This window comes from Ambystoma mexicanum, chromosome 3q (assembly GCF_040938575.1).
Source record: "Ambystoma mexicanum isolate Mex_15411 chromosome 3q, UKY_AmexF1_1, whole genome shotgun sequence".
NCBI lineage: Eukaryota > Metazoa > Chordata > Amphibia > Caudata > Ambystomatidae > Ambystoma > Ambystoma mexicanum.
The window spans coordinates 1,167,865,908-1,167,886,326 of record NC_090926.1 but is presented as its reverse complement, the minus strand read 5'-3'; the positions used below and the strand labels follow the sequence as shown (position 1 = coordinate 1,167,886,326).

General features: G+C 49.0%; 1 protein-coding gene across 3 annotated transcripts in view; it reads right to left on the bottom strand.

Annotated features, from left to right (window-relative positions):
• Window positions 1–14,198, bottom strand: part of LOC138447708 (CD209 antigen-like protein B) — a 361,732-nt gene extending 347,534 nt beyond the window's left edge. For all 3 annotated transcript variants that reach the window (XM_069604002.1, XM_069604003.1, XM_069604004.1), the window contains exon 1: window positions 13,926–14,198. In XM_069604002.1, coding sequence (XP_069460103.1) covers window positions 13,926–14,010 — 85 coding nt within the window. In that variant the 5' untranslated portion in view covers window positions 14,011–14,198. The remainder of the gene's footprint in view (window positions 1–13,925) is intronic.
• Window positions 14,199–20,419: the final 6,221 nt, after the last annotated feature.

Sequence of the window (20,419 nt, the reverse complement as noted above, 5' to 3'; positions counted from 1 at the left end):
GCGACAGAGATAGGTTTGTACAAGTAATGGTTTGCAGCAAAGGTAATGAAAGAAATGTCGTGTCTCACTGAGTGGTGGTTACAAAAAAGCCATTAAAACCACTGGTACAAATTGTCGACTTCAAAAATACCCAGATGAGAGACAGCGCCAAATATACTTTTTTGGAAAAGTAGTATTTATTGCATGTAGCCCTATGTATGACACGTGTTTCGGCTAATCTCTTAGCCTTTCTCAAATACGGGCTGTGTGGCTGTATATTTTCAAAGCATAGTAATTGTTGCGGTCATGTAGCTGAGCGCAAAGGTGCTGCAAGATATTTGTCCAGGGATTGAACCCAGTTAATTATGACCGCAACAATTACTATGCTTTGAAAATATAGAGCCACACAGCCCGTATTTGAGAAAGGCTAAGAGATTAGCCGAAACACGTGTCATACATAGGGCTACATGCAATAAATACTACTTTTCCAAAAAAGTATATTTGGCGCTGTCTCTCATCTAGTTTGTGGTTAAGTCTTTGCCAAGAGTTCAGAATGAAGTTGAACGGCAGAAAAGTTAGCTTAAAGAGAAGAGAAGGACAAGCCCTCGGATTGGCGAAAGGTTTCACACCCTTCCACCACGGCTGGACGAAACAAACAACCGGATGTTGAACAGTACCTTAAATGGAGAAGATGCTGTAGCTGCGGCGGACGTTCTTGGTAGTTCCAGCAGGCTCACGGTTCCTGAAGCGACTGTCGGACTGACACAAAGTAGGAAGACTGGAGGGTCCTGCACTACCCAGGGAAGAAACCAGCAGCAGAGCAAAGCAACAAATAAAAGGTGCGCTCCTTAAAACCCAAGCAGAGTCCGACCTTCCTGTCTATTCGGCCCACTGCAGCTCTGTACAGCAAATTCAACCAGAAGAGGGGGTCCTGGCTTGGAGTTTGGGTGAACTGGTTGGTCCCACCTGCTCAAGGGAAGAAGATTCTTGGAAGATCCTCTCTGTCGGAGTCTGCAGATTCGGACCTGCAGCAGGGCTTCACCGGGCGGTTCAGTCGTTGTAGGGGTCCTCTTCGGTCAGCTCCTCTTCGGTTCTCTTGTACTAGTGGCGACTCTGCTCTTCCAGACCCAGAGACCTGCTTTTTATGCAGTTTTCCCCCATTCACACAGCCTGGCTGTCAATTACACAGCAGGGTGGTTGTCCTGGAGGAGACAGTCACCCAACCAATCAAACACGAGTGTGACTTGGGTTACCAAAGTAACCCATGGCAGGGGTCCTAAAACCCCTCTCTCACATCCTGCCTAACCAGACTTTCAGGCGCCTAAAGGGGGGCTTCTGTGCAGAAGCCCACGAAAAGACAGTGAACAAAGGAACCAAACCTGGTTCGGCGTGCAGAGACGAACACGAGAAAGACTTTTCCAAAAATAAATGGCGACTTAACCCAGCCGGAGCAATATTAAAAACAGTACGGTCAAGCGGATTGAGGCTACCAAGATAGCCTAAAACAATACCAGGGTTATTTAAGATAACCGCGGTCGGAAAAAATAGGGTAGTTTTACCACTGCCACCAGCCAAGTCTTATTGGAAAGGGAGCAAAACAATGCTCCAAGAGAAACAGACAAAAAGGGATAAGTAGTAACCCTTTCCAGTACTCCATGTAAGGTGGTTTGTACTTGGTCTGTGGTTTTTAAAGAGACTGGTAAGGTTAATGGCAACTTTACATGTTTTGGGGGACAGTAGCCAGCCCCAGAAAAATTGAGTCTGAGTTGAAAAGTCTAAAAGACAACCCTGTGTCACAGCACTGAAGGTGCTGTGTAACACACAGTAAAAAGATGATTCCTGTGGAGTAGGTGAGGCTCCACAGTCTATGAACACAAAAATGTTAAACACACACAGCAAAACACATGTAAGAGTGGGAAAAAGGACTCTTACTCTTACCAGGTGAAAATAATAAATCCTAGAAATCCAGCAAAGCTGCCGAGGGACTCATTAGGTAAGGGAAATTCTATGATAAGACAGCAGGCTCATATTATGCATTGCAATCTTTACACTGAAACCACAGCAGCAAAGAAAAATCTTTTACAAACAAGAAAGTTGTAAAGAACAGAACTAAATAAAGTTCAATGTCAATGTAAGGGAAATCCCCAATCCATCATGGAGGACAGGTCATGCCCAGCTAGAAAACCAATGAGCAGGGGCCCTTCCTTATATAAATCCATTACTCTAATCCCAACTCCTCTTTCTTTGCTGCTGACACCACAGCTAAGTCACTCCTTATAGTTGTGCTTTGCATGCTAGGGTGGCATTTTGTATATTGTATTAATATTGTATTAATATTAACATAATATGTTTATATTGTGGGGTTTTGTGGTTATACAGTATTTATCTACTGTTTTACACTTATAATGTTAAATTTATGGTTTGCGCCACTTTATTCTGACATGGGTCTCTGGTGCTCAAGCAGTGCAGATGTCCTTTCAGGGATTTGTTGCTTGGAGAGCAGCGCCGAGCGGCCTGCTCTCTTCATTCCCTCTTGTGGGTAATTGGGGTCCAGTCTGCGTGTGCGGCTGGATTTGTTTAATGGGCCGAGCAGCCCTTTCGCTCCAAGCCGTGCGGGTGGCTGTGTGTTGACGGTTGGCCCGCCCTCTCCTTTCCCAGCGTTCTCCTTTCCCAGCGTTCCCTGTCATGTCAGTATTGAGTGTATTACAGAGCCGCGTGGCCCCCCTTTCATTTCCTTTTTCATTTCTTTATGAGCATATTTACAAAGCAAATGTCTGTGGCGCAGCCACTAAGCATTGTGACTTGTATCTGAAAGGTTGGTGGTTCGAGCCTATCCTCCTACATCTAAACTTTGAAAGTGTTTGGAAATAAAAATTACAATTTTAAAAGATGCGCACGGTCCTCTTTTTGTGGATGAAGCTCTTTCATTGAGCATTTCTACAGCGTGCAGCTGTATCCTCCCTATAAATTGAAACCCCTCTATGTTTTTCTTTATTTATATATATATATATGGATATACTACGTCAGCTTTAACGTGGCCCTTAATTGTTGGGAAATATAAGGAAGGCTTCTGGTTTTGCACACAAGCGAGATGGCTCAATAAGAAGGCTGCAGGTTTACCATGCAGAGGGACCTGAGTTCGCTTCCGCCATTTCCAGTGTTCACATATAGATGTGTTTGTGTAGGTGTATTTATATATATATTTCAAACTTGACTTTTTATTTTGTTTCTAAATTGGTTTTATTAGCTTATATTTGACACTAGTTCGCCTACTGAAGAACCTTATACGCTGCCAATCTGCTGTTTTATTTATTTATTTATGTATTTAATTATTTATTTAAGCACTGCACAGGGCATAGGTGATTTACCCTCACTGTAGGTGCCATAACCTGTTTGGTTTCAGATTCTTCCTGAGTTCGAATGCAAGGTTAACCCCTCGTGTACTGCTAGTTACCAGACCCTTCTGGGGTGAGCAGTTTGAGGTACACTTGCTCAGTGTATTCCTCCCTTAAACTTGGCAGTTTGTGTTTAGGTGCTGCTTGTGGTAGATGTCATTATCTTCAATACCCGTGCTGATTAAGCTGCAGTATTTTTCTCTCAACATGAGGAAGAAAAAGATGAGGCGTTATGCCTCTATTGAGGTCTGCATGGCTTGATGCTCTCTTTAGTGGGTGGCGTGTTTCCCTTACTATTTGTCCCAGTATGACATTCATTATACTATGTGGACTATTGGTGGAGACAAGGTCAGCTCGGGGTATCTGTTCAGTTTTGTTGCAAGGCAAGTTGGGCAACCATGTTCTAATTGGATGGAGTGTTTGGAAACACTTATTGGTATCAGAGGGAAGAGTTGCCAAATAATAACTTTCTGGTGCCGGCCCATGGTTTTCTTCCCAAGGCTTGTCTGTTTTCAGCTATCCGTCTAGCAGTGTGTTACAATTTCTCCTCTGCTCGAGGAGTACAAGCAGGCTTCTGTAACCTCAAGAGAGTTGTTTAGCCTCTTTCTTTATATATATATTTTTTTCTACAGTGCAGCGAATAGAGTGCTGGCTTTCAGATCTGTACTGAGCCTACTGATGCAGGTTCCTAATTTGGGAGGGTCTAAATCAGTCTTTCATCCTGCTGAGATCGATAAGTGAACACCTCACATCACGCGCCGTTGGTAGTAGTGATGAGCAACACTCGTATACCTCAGGGTTCGTAGCACTATATAAGTGCTATTTTGCTATGGGCAATGTGCTTCATTTTTTCCTCCCCCTGATCCCCATAGTGACCAGTCAGCCTCACATGCATACCGCGACTCAGACTCAGTGTTTGAAGGGACAGTGGTCTCAGTATTCTTTCACAACCTTTCATTTACGGGGCATGATAATTATACCAAAGTCCCTTTCCCCCTCATTCCCCTTCCCGCCATCCTTGGGGGAGATTGCATCATAATATTACACCTCTTGGATTAACACCTGATGGTTTCCGTTTTTCCTTTCACAGGAGTTCTGGCTCATGAACAGTGCAGACTCGCACTGAGCATTTCCCTCCCGTCAGTTTACTTTCCTTTGCGCTACTTTCTGGTATTTCACTACGTTAAGCAGAGCCCCCTTCCACTGTCAGGGTCAGGGGGTTGGTTAGAAGTGTAAGAGTGTATTTATTTTAAGGGTGTAAAGCAGGGCTTTAGTGTGGTCCTTCAGGGTAGCCTTCTTCTGGGTGGCAAGGTTTTCCTTAGATAAGTGGGGGAGGTGTTCTCCTCCTTTGGGAAGGCACAATATCCCTTGTTGGGATAGAGGGGTCTCGGAGTGCTACTCATCTTCCATCCAAGTTATTATGGCCCTCTATCACAAGGCGTTCCAAGGTCTCTACGTCATCTATCTCAGAAGGTGTCTGTCAGTGCAATCTCCAGAGGGCTGGGATATACATTTAGTTGTTGACTTGTTTCTTCTAGTCTCCTGCATGGCAGGTAGACCTTTGGGTTTTTCACAGGAGATTGTTTGCAATAAGGTGCCAGCACAGGGTGCTGGGGGCTTCAAGGTTCTTCAGATTGGCTAGGGTAGAGGTTAGTCTTCTTCTGGTGAGCAACTTCATTTTAACTGTTTAGTGATCAGTTCTTTGCAGTTTAGAGTCTTTGCTAAGACTATGGAATTTAGTGGCCCCCCTTCGGTTAGTTTATGATCCTCTAGGGGATTTTTTCAACCATGGAGGAGGGAACAAGTTCCAAACACCTGGCACATCTACAAAGGGGTTCAGATATCACTATGATGGTAGCGATTGGATGTAACATACATTCTTTCTCCTTACCAAGTTCGGTCTCTTAAGGGTCAGGTTTTTGTAAATATCTTCCTTTTGTCAGGGTAGCAGAGTCCTTCTTCAAGAGCTCGGGAGATCTGTTGGTCTCCGTCTTGGCGGTTTGGCAGGTTTAACTTTTCAGGTGGGGCCCCTCTCTTCCATTCTGCTTCTACCTCCAGAAGACATACCTTTCTTAGTATATACATATGTTTGGGGACAATTGTGGGTTAAGTCTATTGCTTCAGCTCCGCTCAGGATAGGTTGTCCTATTACAAATTAATAAAATGACCTTTTATTCCCATTTTACCTTTAATAAAGATTTGTCTTTCCCACTTGATTCCCCAGTGTAGTTATGTGACATGTCCTGTTTCTAATACGATACCTTCCTTTAACGCATGGGATGGAACCTACAAAGCTTTCACCCCCTAGGGGGCATTTTTCTTTATCTCCAGGAGAGCTAAGTGTTTATCTTCTTTTGTTTGCTATCTAGGTTCCCAAAGATGGTATGAATTTAAGTGTTTTAAATGTTTGATTGGACAACAGGGATTTTGTTACTCTGATGGGTTTTTTCCTAATCTATTAGTATAGGGAAACTTTGTTCAGTGTTTTTCCCCTCTCTTTTAACCAGTCGGTTTTGGTGGCCTGTAAGCAACGCTGGAATTGGCACATCTTCCAATTGGTTTTCTTGCAGTGTATTTGGGCTATGCCTTATAAGAGTTATTCGGCCAGCCTAGCCTTGGGCATTACTCTTGTTGTCAGCTGATTAATCAAATGAAAACATTTTAAAACATTCTTCTCCTATTATTCTTATTATATTGTCACTATTGCATTGATCATGTTGTTCTAATGGGATGCAAGGGCTTCAAACCTGCATAATATGAGCCTCCTGTCTTGTCATAGAATGGCTAATCCCCCACACTAACGTGAGATGGGGGTTTAGATTCTATTAAAGACAGGGAGGCGAGTATTATAGGATATGATATGATATGGCAGTTATGACACACATATACACAGGTGTTTCAAGAGAGAACATTCTTGGTTTGTTGTTCTTCCCATCCACCAACCCTTCTTGCTTGTTGTTCTTACAGCTATGAGTTGAGGTTCTGATCAGGAGTGTGGATCACAGTTACAAGATGTGGAGTGCTTGGTACGAGAGCTTCGCTGGATTTGTCGTCATCGTTTATCATCTGATCTGTGCAGTGGACGTCTGGTTCAAGACAGCTACAGAAAGAGGAGTTGGGATTAGAGTAATTGACTTATATAAAGAAGGGTCCCTGCTCATTGGTCTCCTGCAGGGCATGACCTGTCCTCCATGATGGATTGGGGAACTCCCTTACGTTGACATTGAACTCTATTTAGTTCTGTTCTTTACAACGTTTTTGTTTGTAAAAGTTTTTTCTTTGCTGCTGTGGTTTCAGAGTAAAGATTGTAATACTTGCCCCTCCCTGTCTTTAATAGAATCCAAACCCCCATCTCACGTTAGTGTGGGTGATTAGCCATTAGCCATCTATGAGAATTCACCCTAACAGAGCGTATTATATATGATGTGAAAAAATGAGAAGTACCATAAAAATGTGAACACTTTTTGGGGTGTATCAAATGGGGCACCATCTTGAAAAGGAGGGAGAGGATTTAAAATGTGTGTCTTAATCATTTGAGCGGTGTAGAGAGAAGGCACAGAATTTGGAGCATTGTGTGTGATTGCAACAGCAAATACAGCCATCCGTTCTTATAACACAAACATTAACACTTAATGGACCTTTGTTGGAGAAAAAGGTTACTCCAGTGATGCACCACTTATAAAGAGCTTACCATTGAAGTGCTCTGTATAGAACCAAGATAGTGTTAAAATAGTATTTGGAGGGCCCAACTATGAGACTGTTGATTTTGATAGTAACGTGGTCTCCTCCAGACTATCACAGACATCTTCTCAGCACAGCTCCCAGGCCGTGAGACTATCCCATGTGCAAGCACAGGCTGCCAAAGCCTCGCACAGGTCCTACATAAGTTCCCTAGTTACTTGCATATCTTAGTCCAGGCCAGATACTTCTCTGGGATAGTTGGGGCCCTTCCTTGGTTCTAATTCCAAGGGAAGCACTATGTCTGCCACGAAGAATGAGATGGGCATCCACCTTAAGGCCCATTTATCTTCCTGCAACAGAGCTCACCCCATCTCTCCTTCAATCCAGAATCATGTGCAGGGGCTCCACTGAGCCGTGCAAGGCCTTGCCATCATGGCCTCCATTGCCTGACCTTGTCCACAAGACTGCGCCTGGTGGCAGAGCCTATTGGCCCGGCTTCCTTACAAAGACCATTGCCTTGGGAGCCGGCAGGAGAACGCCCGCCCCCCCAGTCAAGGACCTCATTTAAGGGAGGGTACAGACCCTGTCTGGGCCCATTCATATTCCTCCAGGACTGCATGGAGGGGCTCCACTGGGTCTGGCAAGGCCTTTCAATCATGGCCTCCATTGGCTGACCTTGTCTGCAGCACTGTGTCTGGAAGCAGAGGCAATTGGCCCTTATTCCTACCAACGTCCGTTGTCTTGGGAGCCGGCAGGCGAGTGCCGCCCCCCATTCAAGGGCCTCATTTAAGGGTCAGTGAAGACCCTGTCTTGGCCTGTCTATCTCCAAGAGGGAACACCTCTCCCTGCAGCTACTCGACATCACTCCCTGTGGATTTTATGCTGACTTAGTCCCCTGCACGCTTTGGCCTTGAATCAAAAATCCTGACTTCAATTGCCCAGGTAAACAATTATGGATCGCATTGGTCCTCCCACCTCCCTTAACACTATGATTGCTCAAATTGCTGCTTGCTCCTTTCCTGCCAGCCTAATCTGTATCCTCTAATCTCTGCACCATAGGTTCTATGCCTCGTGGTGCGCCTCCTACTGACTGCTTCTCTATGATCTCTTAATGCCCTGATTCAGATGAAAAAAGAAAAACAAATCAGGTCTCTTGTCTATTCTCTGGTGTGCTTCTAACTGTTCATCAAACATTTTGTACTGATTTTGAGTGCTTTCTGAGTGCTTTCTGGCTTAATTCGAATTTAAGTGTGCTTTCCAATTTGTTTATGATCTGAAATCTGGGCATCTCCAGTTTGCTCACTGATTTCTGTCTGTCTGGCCACCTGGTGAGATTCTATTGTTGCATAGTGCTTCTGACCATCTCCCCTGCTATCCTATGACTCCTCGCCGCCTCCTGTCTCTGCCCCCATGGTGCTCTCCATTTCCCCTATCTTCTCTAATTGCTTCTCCATCATCTATCCTCCCTCTCCCACAAAAGTCTGGTCGGAAGAAACTAAAAAAGGCACTCCTGATTTCCAACCCTGGTTGCCCATCACTGACACCTAAATCAGTGCTTCCTCCAGACAGACTTTCACTGACATTCTCTTTGCTGTTCCTTCTTCTAACCTATAGACACCCCATATGGTCTCTGGCCTCTCTCCTTTCTCCTCCTCACCCATTACTGGCGGCACCAGATGGGAAGTCCTCTTGGCTCACTTTGCATCTTCCAAGGGCACCATTAATGTCTATTGCAATGGCACTATCATGGCCCTGGGCCCTCAGCCCTACCTCCTCCTTCTCTCTTCAACTCAGCCCTCTCTCCTTCCACCTCTCCTTCCCTCATCCCACCTCTCCGCCTGTGGTAGCACCGTACCTATTTGTCCCTGCTCCCAAATCTTTTAAAGGGGGCAATCAGCTTCACTTAGCTACCCTCAATTCCTACTCTGCTATCAAACACTCCTCTGACATTTGTCACCTCCTTGAAGATCCTTGACCCTGACGTCCTTGCTCTCGCTGAAACGTGGTTCAAGGCCAGCTCCGGCAATGCTTTTGATACTCTTCTCCCTGGAGGCTATAAGATCCTCTCCAACCCCAAGCCCTCTCGGTCTAGTGATGGAGTGGCACTTCCCTGAGTGGGTTCCTGCCTCCATCATTGCCACTCAAACCTACTCATCCTTAGAAAGCCTAATCTGCAGGCTGTCTCTCGTGCCTACTTTCTCTCTTACTCTACCTACCATCTACAGACCCCCGGACTTCCTCTCAGAATGGGCCGACCTGTCCTCCTCTCTTCTTGGCTCCTCCCTCAAACGTATCTTCCTTGGGGACTTCAATATCCATCTCGACTATCCTGATGTAGTCACTGTTCTTTTCCGCAACCTCTGCAACACTCTTTCCCTTACTATTCTCCCCTCTGCCCCAACCCACTCTGCCGGACACACCTTGGATGCTCTCATCTCAACAGACATCTCTCTCTCCAACCCTCTCACTACCACTCTCTCTTGGTATGACCACTCTCTCCTCTCCTCACACCTTGACCTCCCCTGTCCCCTGATGCGCCGCCCACAATGCCAGTCTCCTTCTCCGTCATTCGGATGATGAAGCGTGTGTCAGTCACTGCATTTGACTCGTCTTTCATTCCTCCTCCGCCCCACCTCATTAGACTCTCCTTCTGACTCTGTTCTAGCTAACTTCCATCTCTCTATCTCTAACTCCATGGACATCCCCGTCATGAGGATCCACATGAAGCCTGGCCCCAAATGCAAATCTTGGTATGACTGACTTGGCAGCTTTGAAACGCAAGGGCAAAGCTGTAGAGCGGATGTGGCAGGCATCTAGCTTATCCTTTGACAAACTGGCCCACCGCCTACTTCAAAGGCAATACCATCTCTCCATCTGCTCCAAGAACGGGGCTCATGTCCAAGCCCACCACTCTGGAGCCACCAATAACATGGCTGAACTCTTTAAAATCTGCAAGGAACTTCCCAAACCTACCGCAGTCTCCTCCTCTCCTCACCCCTCCCAGGCTCTCTGCTCCTCACTGGTCACCCACTTTTGCTCCAAAACTCTGGACATCCTGGCCTCTCTGTCATCTGCACCCCACCTTCTCCAGCCTCCCTTGGCCCTCCTCTCCTCCATCATACTCTCCTCGTTCTCTCCCATTGCACCTGATGAGATCGCTAGAGTTGTCCACTCAATAAAATCCTCCTCTAAACAAGTGCTCCCCGGCTTCTCCAGAACCATCAAGGACAACATTGCGTCTCTTGCTCAAGCCTTGGCTGACTTCTGCAACCACTCAATTTCCACTGGTTCCTTCCCTCAACCCCTTAAGCACTCCCGTGTGCACCCTCTCCTAAAAATACCATCTGCTGACCCTTCTTGACCAGTTAACTATCGCCCTATCTCTATCAACCCTTTCTTGGGCAAGCTCATGGAGAAGCTGGTCATCCCCCTACTGACCCTGCACACCAAAATGGCCTCTATGACCACCAGTCTAGTTTTAGGGCACAGAAACTGCTCTCCTGAACACCCGTGAAGACATACTCTCTAATCTCTCATACTCTCACACTCTCTAACTCTCTATGCAAATCTGTGTATCTGTATATTCACCATGTATGCCTGTAACAAGTAAGACTTCTTTAGCGCCACGATGCCCCCGGGCAGATGTGCGCTCTATAAATCCAAATAAATAAATAAATGAATAAATAAATAAATAAATAAACCTGGACTCTAATTCTCCGTCTGTCCTGATCGTCCTTGATATTTCTTCTGCTTTGACACACTCAACCACTTCATCCTCATAAACCGTCTCCATGATACCCTAGGCATCAAGGACAGGGCACTGGCATGGCTGATCTGCTTCCTCTCGAACAGACCTTGCCAAATGCAAATGTAACCTTTTTTTTCCCCTCCACCTCACTCTCTACCTGTGGCATCCCTCAGGGCTCTATCTTATATCCATGGCTCTATAACATCTACCTGCCCCCTCTGGCCCACCTGATCTGCACTTTCTCCCCTCATGTCTAGTGTTACGCAGATGACACAGAGCTCTCTTTCAAGCTGCCGTGCCCTACCCCTTCCTCCCCCTCCCTCACACCTGACTGCCTGGCTGCTATTCAGGCATGGTGCTCTGCCAATAATCTCTGCCTGAATGCCAGTAAGGCAGAGGTCCTTCTCATTGGGACGCCTGCTCCTTGTTTCCCCTCTCTCTGGCCAGTCTCCCAGGGTCCTCTCCCCCACCCACTAGTGAGGCAAAAGACCTTGAACTTGTCTTTTACTCCTCTTTCTCATTCTCTCCTCACATCATGGACCTTGCCAAGAAGTCCAATTTCCAGCTGCATCTCATCAGGTGCATTCTACCTTTCCTCACCTTTCCCCAGAAGCTCAATATATCAAGGGCCCTGGTTCTCTCTAGCCTTGACTACTTCAATAGCCTCGTCCTCAACCTGCCTCTTTCCTCCCTTCAACTAATCCAGAATAGGACTGTGACACTTATTATTGGCCTCAAGCCCATGGACTGCATCTCTCCAACCCTAAATTCTCTCCACTGGCTCCCGGTGACAGCAAGGATCAAATTAAAGACCTGCTGCATCATCCACAAGGCTGTCGCCAGCTTTCCCTCCCTAAATACCTCCCGGCCGGAGTCCTTTGATTTTCTGGCTCCAACTCTCTGCAGATCAAACGTTTCTCCAAGTAGAGAGTGGGAGGTAGACTCCTTTCCTTGGCTCCTCCTTCTGGAAAGGCCTCCATCCCCTCCTCAGACTTGAGCCGGATCTTCTTAAATTCCAGAAACTTCTCAAAACTTTCTGTTTCTCCTCTTCATTCCCGCACCCATTGGTCGAAGTGAGCGGGAGCCATTGGGAGCGGTGCTCCTCTACTTTTTAAAGTTAATATTTTCTGTTCCTATACTTGTATTTTAAAAAGCATCCGTTCCGGAATGGTTTCATTTTAAAATAAAAGTGTAGGAAGCAGTTGTAACTTGCACTTTCAGTGCACTACACTGAACGTTCCCTTAAAAACAAGGTGTATGTGTTTGGAGGCTTGTATTGTGTGTGGGAGGGGTCGTGGTGATGGGGGTTGTGCAGAGTGGGTGCAAGCCAGCAGGGAACATAGTTCCAATACTTCTTTTAGTACACTTCGTCCACTGCCCTCACCCCCTCCCATGCAAACTCACCATCTGCTGTTGCGACTGGGGCCTGGTCCCTTCAGTGTCATACATGAGCCAGACCACCCCCTACGAGTCCCCCCATTAGGCTCTCTCAGCACTTGCCCTCGGGCCCCCTTTCCCAGACTAGCCCAACTTGGTCCTCCCTGTCCACTGCACTCATCCTCCCTTCCCTCCTTTCCTCTGGCACTTGCCGCTTCGGCCTGTCCAGCACTTGCCCGCCCCCACCCATAGGTGTACCACACTCCTGCACTTCTCCCTCCCTCCCTTCGTTTCTCCTTGCACTTACCTCCTTGCCATGCACTTGCACACTAGGATTGTCACAAAGCCAATATAACCGTTTTTGTTTTTCTACTTTTTTGATTCCCATGTCCCCCATCTTGTCTTGTGGCGCCTGGAAACACCTGTTTATAGGCGCCATACAAATGTCCAATAAAATAAAAAAGAAATAAGAAAATTGAAGAAAATGGTCTCCCTCTGGTGCAGCCTGAACCACTTGAAGACAGCGCCCTCTAATGGTAGGAAGCTTCGTCATGTTGGGCCTCATCACCAGTTGGGCGGCAACGCAGGGGCTAAAAGCACTGGCGTTATTAGCCCTACCGCCAAACCCACCCGCGCTATTAGCGCCGGATCACGAGTTTGGCGGAACGGGTATTGCCCATTCCCCATTCAGCCCATTCGGGAATTCCCCATTCCCCATTGGGCTCAATGGGGAAATGTTGCGCTTTTAGCGCTGGCGGATTTCCCGTCGGCGGTAAAGGCGCTGAAAATCGGCAAAATCTCGGCGGATTTCCCCCCAGCTCAGAGCTGGGGGGAAATCAGCCAAAGCCGTGATTTGGCGGACCCTTAAATCCGGCGGTAACAGCGCTACCGCCGGATTTAAGGGCTACTGCCAAACTCGTGATGAGGCCCGTTGTGTTTGAGGCCTTTCCATCCATATGGCTAGGGCATCATACCCACTGTGTCATTTTTAGGCACATTGGGCTCAGGGAGCTATAGTCGTGTGGCTGGTTGTAAACACTCTGGAAAACTAGTGCCTGCAATCCCAATGGACTTTCTTCCGACAGAAAACACCACGAATTAAAATTGGCTGTTTCACCATGATTCTGCTAGCTGCTAAATTAATTCCCCAATCAAACGTGTAGCCTTTTCACAAAGCACAACTTGCTGGATCAAGAAAATAGTAAGCAGGGGATGCGCTGTGCAGTAAACCATTAATTAAATGTTAAATAATAGAATTATTTCCACTAATTGCCCCTAAAGATGATAAGATAGAGTTGATGTTCTAATTCTCCAAAACCATCTGACGCCCCACTCCGTTTTGTATCAACCCTCCTCCCATACCACCCAAATGGCTCCTCCGGGACGACCAGAGAGACTCACATTATATGTTCACGGTTAGAAATGGAGACGTAGACCAACCCCTCCTCCCCTCCTCCCCGCCCGCCACACCCGCCAGGATTGAGGCACAAGTGTCGGGTGCAGTCTAGGCTGAACTCCTTAGGCGCATATCCCATATGGAACGCACGTGTCAGCTACAAAGAGGCCTGTGTACGGAATGGGCGAAAGGAAAGGCCTACATGTTCACAGTGCTCTGAATAATCGCAGGTCTAAGAGTCCCCCCACCTAGAGTTGATCGCAGCAGAGAGAGCCCAAGCAGTTAATGAGACTAGCCGGGAAGAGGCGCCTTGGCGGGAAAGTCACGGCCATGACGCAGCATTATTTACCTTCTTTGCTTGTTGGCACTGAGTCCTGTTTCCACTTGGCTTCCGGCAGTTGGTGCAGGTTGCCGTACATTCTCTGCGGATCCATGAGGGGTGTCTCTCCTCGTTCTCAGTTCAGGACACTTTGCGGGGTCCCTCTTTGCCAGGCTCTCTTAATAGCCGTTTCTCGTTCTTACGTTTGTTCTTGTTTGCCAGCATGTGGTGAGGAAGCACCCATGAGCAGCCATGAGGAACTGGATGCAAATAGTACAGCGAAGGAGGGGATCCTATAACGTGTGGCAGGAAAGCTTGGGGAAGTGAGATTAAAGTGTCTTCTGTTACCCTCCCTTCCTCCCCTCACCAGAATGGTGGCCATATGTCAGCTAACGCCACAAATCACACACCCATTGGGTGCCAGAAATGCGTGGGCTGCCTTTATTTGTTAGGATACTGCAGGGAAGCCCCCCCAGGAATTCACCACACTACGAGTAGCTAGCTCTTCCTTGGGGTGGGCTGGCACCACCCACTTGCTTTTTCCCTTTCTTGTGTTTGCATGTCCCGTCAGTCATGCTGGCGCTTGTGCCAGGGGAGGGCGTTTTCTACCTAGCCCCAGGAAGCAAATGCCCACAACATGAGTCAAGTGCTACGAAGCCCCTTAGCGAGAAGGCGCTCCTCTCCCGCTTTATATCTCCACCTCTTCAGCTCCCATGTCTGGAGATTTCCTTCCACTTCCAGGTGGCACTCCTTGTTCTGAGCCTCCCTGACACCGTCCACAGTCTGAGCTTCGATCAGAACAAGCTTCAGATCCTCGTCATTTGTCCAGACATGCCAAGTCTCCTGACCAGGTGGGAGGGAGACTTTGCTCCAGAAAGCGGGAGAAAGGAATTTCCCCATAGGATTGCATTGGTGTTTTAATTATTTTTGGCGGGAGTGAGTGCTGGAGTTTGTCTCCCTCTGCTGGTGACTCCCACACATTGCGAGAGACTTGGGATTTTGTTGGTCCGCTGGGTTGTTTGCTTATTCTGTCATTGCAAGTATAAGGCTGTGGGGAATGGAGAAAGATAAGACAATATTGCCATAGCTTCTTCTTCAGGTGACCCATTGTAGCCCTTTAATTTGCATATGTGGTGACATCACAGAAAATGACATCAAAGATTTAATCTTTGATACTCAAATGGATGCTGGGAATTTATATTAAAGGACATTTCCAGGAATAAGACAAGTGACACATGCATTTTGTGATGTCCAATATATGAATAACCTCTGTTATTATATACGGGGCAGTATGTAATGGAATGTAAGTGGTTTGTATAGTGCCTCTCTGCCGCTATTGGTGGCCTCGCTAAGCTTATAACATGAGTAGCGGGCAGTGTTAGCTGAATCAACTAAGACCTAGTGAGATAAAATTGTTGCCAAGAGCACACACTTTGATAAAGTGACGAGGCCGGGAATTGAGACCAGTGTGCAATTCAGGCCTGAAAATATGCTCACAGCTGTGGTTGGCTACAGACTCATTTGAAATTTTGTATTGAAAACAGCATCTGACTTTAGAATGCAGTACAAAACAAGCATTGGCAATGCCAATAGTGTTGGTGTTTACTGTAGTTGTTTGCATTGTGCATTTATAGGCACCAGGGTGCAAGGAGGAGAGTGCACATTTTCAAGGCATGATACGATAAGGGGTGCAGGTGTGCAATGGAATGAGAAGGAATAGAAATAGAGCAGAATAGGAAGCCATTGATAGAGAGTGCCATTTATGATGAGCAAGAGGAAAAATGAGCTAGAAAGGGTGAGAGTGAGGGTGCGTGGGGGTAGAGAGAGTTGGTAGGTTGGGTGGGTGTGGATAGAGAGAGTTGGTAGGCTTGGTGGAGTGGGGGTATAGAGAGAAGGGTATTTAAAGAGAGTTGGGTGGGGTAGGGTTGGTGGGGGTAGAGATAGTGGAGTAGGGTGGATGTGGTACAGATAGTGGGGTAGGATAGGTGGATGGGGTGGAGAGAGTGGGGTTGCTTGGGTGGGTGGGGTGAGGCATAGGGAGCGGGAGTAGGGTGTGGGGGTAAAGTGTGGGGGTTGGGTGGGGTGGGGTGGAGAGAGTAGGGGTAGGGTTGGTAGGAGTAGAGAGAGTGGGGGTAGGGATTGTGGGGTAGAGAGAGTGGAAAGGGCCGGTGTGGGTAGAGAGAGAGTGGGGGCAGGATATTTGGTGGGCGTAGAGAGCTGGGAGAGGAGGGACGAGTGGGGTAAGGAGAGTGGGGGTTGAGGTGGGTGAGGTTATGGCGAGTGGTGGTAGGGTGGGTGGAGGTAAAGAGAGTGGGGTTAGGGTGGGTGATGGGGTGGAGAGAGTGGGGATGGATGGGGTAGAGAGTGGGGGTAGGGTGGGTGAGGTTATAGCAAGTGGGGGTATCGTCGGTGGGGGTAGGGAGAGTGAGGGTAGGGTTGAGGGGGCTAGAGAGAGTGGGGGTAGGATTGTGGAATCAGAAAAAATACAATATTACGGCTGTTACACCAAGCAAAGGAAAATACACCGACACGGGTTGTAAAGATTCCCAGAATCTTTATTACAAAACTGAACAGTATTCAACAAACACAAATAGTTATTTGGCCGTCAATACATCACAGAGACCACCAGCAGGGTTCAATGTGAGCAGTGAGCATAATTTCCTAGCTGGACATCAGAGTATTTATACAATTTGTTATAACGATGTCCAGCCTCTTACAAGTTAATAATACATTGGGCTAGGGTCGCGCCAGGTTCACTTTCCTAATTTACATATCTCGTGCATGCGGTTTACTTTTGAATATATTTACTAACACACTCCATTATTCTTTAATTTGACGTTACACTCTTTACATACTGTTGCAATACAGACCAAACAAATGTTTCGCATATTATATTCGGATAGCATTACTGTTCTTGTATACTTGTAGTTTAACATTGCTAATTCAACTAATCCCCTGCTCCCGAGGTCAACAAAGGACAAGGTCTACATGACCCTAACATGTAGCCTGAAGGCAGGTTGGACATTAACTCTCCTACAGAGGTTGAAGAGGTTAAGGCAAGAACAAGAGCACACAAGACGGCCATTTTAGATTACAGGGTGACTTTGTACAAAAACCCAAAAATGGCGGTTCTAACCTAAAATGGAGGCTTGATTCAAGATGGCAGCTTACATCAATTTCTAAGGTCAAGACCTTGCCATAGAGAGTTATTCGCGTACAATTTTAAGCAAATTTGGCGTAGGCCAATATACGTACAATCGTTACAATAGGAGGCATAATTTAATATTCCAGTTTGACAGGATAGGTGGGTGATTTAGAGAGTGGGGGTTCGGTGGGTGGAGGTAGCGAGAGCGGAGGTTGGGTTGGTAGAGAGAGTGGGGGCGAGTGGGTGGGTGGGGGTAGAGGGAGTGTGGGTAGTGTGGGTGGGGGTAGGGTGGGTGGTAAGGTGTAGAGAGAGAGGGGGTAGGGTGCGCGGTGGTAGAGAGAGTGGGGGTTGGGAGTAGAGAGAGTGGGGGTAGGGTGGGTGGGTGGGAGTAGAAAGAATGGGTGTAGGGCTGGTGGGGTAGAGAGAGTGGGGGTAGGGTTTGTGTGTTAGAGAGAGTGGGATGGCTGGGTGTGGGTAGAGAGAGAGTGGCAGCAGGATGGGTGGTGGGGTAGAGAGCTAGGGAGGAGGGACGAGTGAGGTAGAGAGAGTGGGGGTTGGGGTGGGTGAGGTCATAGCGAGTGGGGGTAGGGAGTGTTGGGGTAGAGAGAGTTGTGTAGGGTGGGTGGTGTGATTGAGAGAGTGGGGGTCGAGAGTGTAGGGGTAGGATGAGTGGGGGCTAGAGAGAGTATGGGTAGGGTAGGCGGCTGTAGAGAGCATGGGGTTGGGGTGGGTGGGGGTAGAGAGAGTGGGGGTAGGGTGGGCAGTTGGGGGTAGACAGAGTGTGGTAGGGTGGGTGGGTAGGGATGTAGAGAATGTGGCATTAGGGTGGGTGAGGGTAGAGATAGTGGGTGTAGGGAGGTTGGGTGGGGGTAGAGAGTGGGCTAGAAACACTTGGGTACAGGTGTGGTATACATGCCACATCATGTCATAGAGTGGGTGGGGGTAGGGTGGTTGGGTGGTGGTAGAGAGGGTGGGGGTAGGATAGGTGAGTTGGGGAAGGGTGGGTGAGAGGGGTAGAGAGAGTGGAGCTGGGGTAGGGTTGGTAGTGTGTATAGAGAGAGGGGGTGAGTGAGGGTAGAGAGTGGGGTGGGGTGGGGTAGAGAGAGTGGGGGTAGGGTAGTGAGAGTAGAGTTGGTGGATTAGGGTAGAGACAGTGGGGGTAGAGTGAGTGGGTTGGGTGGAGAGAGAGGGGGTAGAGTGGGTGGGGTGGAGAGAGTGGGGGTAGGGTGGGTGGGGTAGAGAGAGTGGGGGTCGAGTGGGTGGGGCTAGAGAGAGTGGGCGTAGGATGGGTGGGTGTTGAGCGAGTGGGGCTGGGGTAGGGAGAGTGGGAGTAGGGTGGGTGGGGTAGAGAGAGTGGGGGTAGCTTGAGTGGGTGGGGTGGAGAGAGTGCAGTGGAGAGAGTGCGGGTAGGGTGGATGCGGTAGAGAGAGTGGGGGCAGCATGTGTGGGTGTAGAGGGGTGTGGGTAGGGTGGGTGGGTGTGGTAGAGAGTGGGGGTAGGGTGGTGGGTGGGGGTAGAGAGTGGGGTGGGGGTGGGTATGAGTAGAGGGCATGGGGGTAGGGTGGGTGGGGGTAGAGAGTGGGGTAGGGTGGATGGGTTTGAGTAGAGGTCATGGGGGTCGGGTGGGTGGGGGTAGAGAGAGTGGGGGTAGAGTGGGTGGGTGCGGGTGGCTAGAGTGGGGGTAGGGGTAGGGTAGGTGGGTGGGGTAGAGAGAGTGGGGTTAGGGTGGGCGGGGGGTAGAGAGAGTCAGGGTGGGGGTACAGAGTGTGGGTTTGGGGTAGGGTGGGTGGGCTTGAGAGAGTGTGGCTAGAGAGAGTGGAGGTAGGGTGGGTGGGGGTAGAGAGAGCGGTCTAGGGTGGGTGATGGGATTGAGCGAGTGGGAGTGGAGAGGGTAGGGGTAGTATGGGTGGGGGCTAGAGAGGGTACAGGTAGGGTGGGCGGATGTAGAGAACATGGGTTTGGGTGGGTGGGGTTAGAGAACATGGGGGTAGGGTGGGTGGTTGGGGTAAAGAGAGTGGCGGTAGGGTGGGTGAGTGGGGGTAGAGAATGTGGAATTAGGGTGGGTGGGGGTAGAGATAGTGGGGGTAAGGTGGGTGGGTGTACAGAGAGCGGGGGTAGGGTGGTTGGGTGGTTGGGTGGGGGTAGAGAGAGGGGTAGAAACACTTATGTACAGGTGTGTTATACATGCCACATCACATCATATCATATCATAGAGTGGGTGGGGGTAGAGAGTGTGGGGGTAGGGTTGGTGAGTTGGGGAAGGGTGGGTGAGAGGGGTAGAGAGAGTGGGGCTGGGGTAGGGTTGGTAGTGTGTATAGAGAGAGGGGAGTGAGTGAGGGTAGAGAGTGGGGGTAGGCTGGGGGTAGAGAGAGTGGGGTCAGGGAAGTGAGAGTGGGAGTAGGGTTGGTGGATTAGGGTAGAGACAGTGGGGGTAGGGTGAGCAGGTGGGGTGGAGAGAGTGGGGGTAGGGTGGGTGGGGTAGATAGAGTGGGGGTAGAGTGTGTGGGGCTAGAGAGAGTGGGCGTAGGGTGGGTGGGTGTAGAGTGAGTGGGGCTGGTGTAGGGAGAGTGGGAGTAGGGTGGGTGGATTTGTGTAGAGAGAGTGGGGGTAGCTTGAGTGGGTGGGGTGGAGAGAGTGCAGGTAGGGTAGTGGGGTAGAGAGAGTGGGGGCAGCGTGTGTGGGTGTAGAGGGAGTGTGGGTCGGGTGGTGAGTGGGGGTAGAGAGAATGGGGATAGGGTGGGTGGGTGCGGGTAGAGAGCATGGGGGTAGGGTGGGTGGGGGTAGAGAGGGTGGGGGTAGGGTGGGTGCAGGTAGATAGAGTGGAGGTGGGGTAGGGAAAGTGGGGGTAGAGAGAGAGTGGGTTAGGGTGGGCAGTGGGTAAAGAGAGTCAGGGTGGGGTGGAGGTACAGAGAGTGGGTGTAGGGTACGGTGGGTGGGTGTAGAGAGAGAGAGTGGGGATGAGGTTGGGTGGTGGGCTTGAGAGAGTGTGTTAGAGAGAGTGGGATGGCTGAGAGTGGCAGCAGGATGGGTGATGGGGTAGAGAGCTAGGGAGGAGGGACGAGTGGGGTAGAGAGAGTGAGGTTTGGGGTGGGTGAGGTCATAGCGAGTGGGGGTAGGGAGGGTTGGGGTAGAGAGAGTTGTGTAGGGTGGGTGAGGTGATTGAGAGAGGGGGGTGGAGAGAGTAGGGGTAGGATGAGTGGGGGATAGAGAGAGTATGGGTAGGATAGGCGGCTGTAGAGAGCATGAGGTTGGGGTGGGTGGGGTTAGAGAACATGGGGGTAGGGTGGGTGGGGGTAGAGAGAGTGGGGGTAGGGTGGGTGGTTGGGGTAGGGTGGGTGAGTGGGGGTAGAGAGAGTGGGGGTAAGGTGGGTGGGGGTAG